The sequence below is a fragment of the Gavialis gangeticus genome, unplaced genomic scaffold (assembly GCF_001723915.1).
Source record: "Gavialis gangeticus isolate Ggan-Ray unplaced genomic scaffold, GavGan_comp1, whole genome shotgun sequence".
Taxonomy (NCBI): domain Eukaryota; kingdom Metazoa; phylum Chordata; order Crocodylia; family Gavialidae; genus Gavialis; species Gavialis gangeticus.
This window is the reverse complement of record NW_017729020.1, coordinates 5668041-5671412: the sequence shown is the minus strand read 5'-3', so window position 1 is coordinate 5671412 and position 3372 is coordinate 5668041. Positions and strand designations below refer to the sequence as shown.

The window sequence follows — 3372 nt, the reverse complement described above, 5'->3', positions numbered from 1 at the left end:
GCAAGGGTGTTGACTCCTGTTTACAGGGCTGAGCGTTTTGGATTGATTGGCTCGTGATCTTGAGTGTGCTTCAAACTAGACCTGCCTCAAAGCAGGGAGAAGCCTTGTTTCCCATGGTAGATGATCAGCCTAAGTCTGTAATACCCCAGGAAGATCTGCATTACTTTTATGCACCCCTGTTGGAAGGGTGAGAACTCCTAAACACGCACAGCAAGAATGTCTGTGGCCAGTGGCCTATTGGCACGAAAGGGGCAGGACGCAGTGGGTTTCAAGTGTGCAGGCCTCAGGCAGCCTTTCACCTTTATGTACTCTGAGGTGGCCTGAGTCGTATCAGTGGCTCATGCGGTAGAGTTGGATTGAGAAGGGGAGCAGGTCCAGTGGCTCTCATGGGAAAGACCAAATACTTGGATGGAGTTGGCAAACTCCTTTGCCCAGGGCAGTATTGACACCCTCCGTAGATGAGTTAATCTGTTACAGATCGTTGTGATTATTCTTCTGTCTTACTGCTGTCTTTCTGTTCTTGGAAGCTGCTGTCATGGGATGTAGGGAAAATAAACCCCCAGAAGCTGCCGAGTTTGAAGGGGACCATGAGCCTCCAAGCAGGGGCCTCCAAGCCTGACGAAAATCCCACTATCAACCTGCAGTTTAAAATTCAGCAGCTGGCTATCTCTGGTAGGTGCTGCCAGTGAAGGAGCACAGACTGTCCTGTGCTGGGCAAGCTTGTGTCTGACACCCAGCCTGATGCTTCTACAGGCATTGGGGCCATCTTAGTGCCACGGCTGAGTTCCTCCATTTAAATGTTGTCTCTGCTTGGGCTTCATGTTGGTGAATCTAGTTACACACCTCTCTGCTGGCTGCTGCCTAGTACCGCCTGCCTGCACCCCACCTCAGCTCTGCTGCTTCTACAGCTCTGTCACACAGTAACCCAGGTGGGGTGGGAAGGCAGGAGCCCTGCCCCACTCCCAGAATCTCACTGTCTCCTTCTTTGTTTTAGGGCTGAAGGTGAATCGCCTGGATATGTATGGGGAGAAGTACAAACCCTTCAAGGGCATAAAATATATGACGAAGGCTGGCAAGTTCCAAGTCCGGACATAGAGGCGTCTGAGAGCGAGGGAAGAACCACAAGCATTCTTTTTTTTTTTTTTTTCCTTTCCACTCCTTCCCCTATGTCCACAGCTGTTGGCTTCTTCCTTTACCCACTGTCACCCCTGCTGGGCCCACGTCTTAGGCTTGGGTTCCCCTGGAACGCTAGTGCTGATGTGGTCAGGGAGGGGGCCATATAAAGGGGAAAGGGGCCAATTGGGTAGCATCTGTTGTAGCAGAGTCCTGAATTCTCAGATGGGGCAGAGGAGAAATGAAATGTCAGGTCCATGGGGTTGGCACTTCAGATAAGTAGGCTCCACTCCTGGCACCTCGCTCTGCTTCCCAGTGGAACCACTGGTGCCAACTCCCACCCCACCCCACACGCACCACACAGTCCTTGCTCAGCTGGCTGATGTCTTTCCACGGGTGGCACAAGACTTGGTTTGAAAGAGCTGGGTTCCCAGTTCAGTGGTTTGACATTCCGTCCTGTCCCTGACCAGGCATTCCTGTTCAGTACTGGATCGAGTGCCAAGCTTAGGGGAGGAGTGGTGGGTCAGGGATGTTCTCTCGGGAGGAGCAAAGGCAGCTGGAGAGAGGAGGTGCAAGGGGAGGATACAAAGGCCTTGGGGAGGTGGCTGGAATAACAGTGCTTGGCATGTGCAGCTCTTCTGAGCACCTGAGGATGGATGGGAAACCTGAAGCCTCAGAATCGTGCCCTTACAAGAGGTCATTGGAGCAGGGGTCACCCCAAGGCCTGGTAGACTGATGTTTCTGAATGTGCATGTTGCTTCTTCTCTCCGTTTAGTATTTGGGAGAGGGAATTGCTCCTGGTTCCCTGCTGGCAGGTGGGGGTACAGTTGTGTACATAACCTTTATTTAAGCATCTGTATAAAGTGCTGTCTGACAGGAATCCTCACTGCAGCAAGCAGAGGCTGAGCAATGCCTTAGCAGTAATTGGGGCAGTGACTTCTGTGTCTGACTGCTTGTCTGTTGATGGTGATGAGGCTCTGCTGTCCTGCTGCTTACTGAGGTGGATGTAGGTAGTCCTGTGCTTCTGGCTGTCTAACCTCATCCCACTCTGTCTTGCTCTACTGCGGGTGGACTCTAGCCCATGTGGTGTGGTGTATTTGCCTCTGGGGCCACCTGTCCTGCGAGATGCTGTGTTGTGCTAGGCTGTACCAGCCGGTGATGCCTCCCACTGCAGAGCAAAGCACCTGTGAGATGTGAGCAGTGCACGCGTTGCTCTGCCTTATCTGCAGTGCACTCTGGGCGATGAGATGCTGCCTGTGGCATTTGCTGTGGCAGCAGGATTTACCTGGTGAGCTGCTGCGCATGTGGCTCTGGTCCCTGTGAAGCTGCTGTGGCTCTGGGCTCCAGTGCACGTATGAGCTGGAGGGGGTGACGGGCTGTAGGGTAGCAAGTGTCTTGCTCTGCTGTGTGTGTGGTGCCTCATTTTGGAATGACATATTCCTATGCAACTAATGTGAACTGTGCTGCGAGGTGGCCTCAAAACTGAGCATGCTCACTACAAATGTACGGGTTCGATATGAGCATCAATAAAGTTGTTTTACCTGTAAGCTGCATTTGGAGTGCTCTGTTTGGGGTTTTAAGGGCTGTGGTGTCTGTGCGTGGCAGAGTCTGCATCCCACCACACTGAGTCTTGACTGGCAGGTGATCCAGTGAAAATTGCTCAGTGACAGTGCTCTGAAGTCATAAATAATTGAGGTGCTGGGTTGGCTGGAAAGAGGCAGCCAGCTGGGAGCTGTCTGGAGATAGTAACTGAGGCTCCCTTAGGGCTCTTCAACAAGTTTCCGCTTTGTCTCTGCAGTTGGACCTTTGCAGTCCAGATGATCCTCAGAGGAGTAATGTGCAGACTATAGAGTTGGAAATGCTTGTAATGACAGAGCTGTCTGTGACATGCCAGTTTGCACTCTCTGATTTGATCACGAAGCTTTTTTCTGGAGTATTTTGCACAAAAAATTCAGATCTGTGGCAAGTGCAGTTCTGTTGTATTTCTTCCTCTGCCCAGGAGATGGTGCCCTCAGATAATAGAGAATCTTTGGGATTTTTCATGAGACAGGTGATTGTGCCAGCTGCGGCTGCATACGCATGTCTGTGTCTTTCATCTGGGTCGTCTGGCTGCTGACCTGTGAATGCCAAGAGAGGGCAGGCCAAGCCACCCTCGGAGATAGTTTTGGTGAACGCGGACTGGCACTCTCTCTCCTCTAGAACTAATACCTGGAAAAAACAATGAAATCACTCTGAAGGAAGCTAACCTTGTTTGCTGCT

General features: G+C 51.7%; 1 protein-coding gene and 1 long non-coding RNA gene across 3 annotated transcripts in view; one reads left to right on the top strand and one right to left on the bottom strand.

Moving 5' to 3' along the window:
* The window catches only part of AP3M2 (adaptor related protein complex 3 mu 2 subunit), a 14457-nt gene extending 11799 nt beyond the window's left edge, over positions 1 to 2658 (top strand). Inside the window, exons 7-8 of one of the 2 annotated variants that reach the window (XM_019514409.1) lie at positions 528 to 672; positions 995 to 2658. In XM_019514409.1, coding sequence (XP_019369954.1) covers positions 528 to 672; positions 995 to 1095 — 246 coding nt within the window. In that variant the 3' untranslated portion in view covers positions 1096 to 2658. The remainder of the gene's footprint in view (positions 1 to 527; positions 673 to 994) is intronic. The other variant, XM_019514410.1, reaches the window with a different exon arrangement.
* The window catches only part of LOC109295527, an 8183-nt gene continuing 6694 nt past the window's right edge, over positions 1884 to 3372 (bottom strand). Inside the window, exon 2 of the long non-coding RNA XR_002096759.1 lies at positions 1884 to 3359. This is a non-coding gene — a long non-coding RNA (uncharacterized LOC109295527). The remainder of the gene's footprint in view (positions 3360 to 3372) is intronic.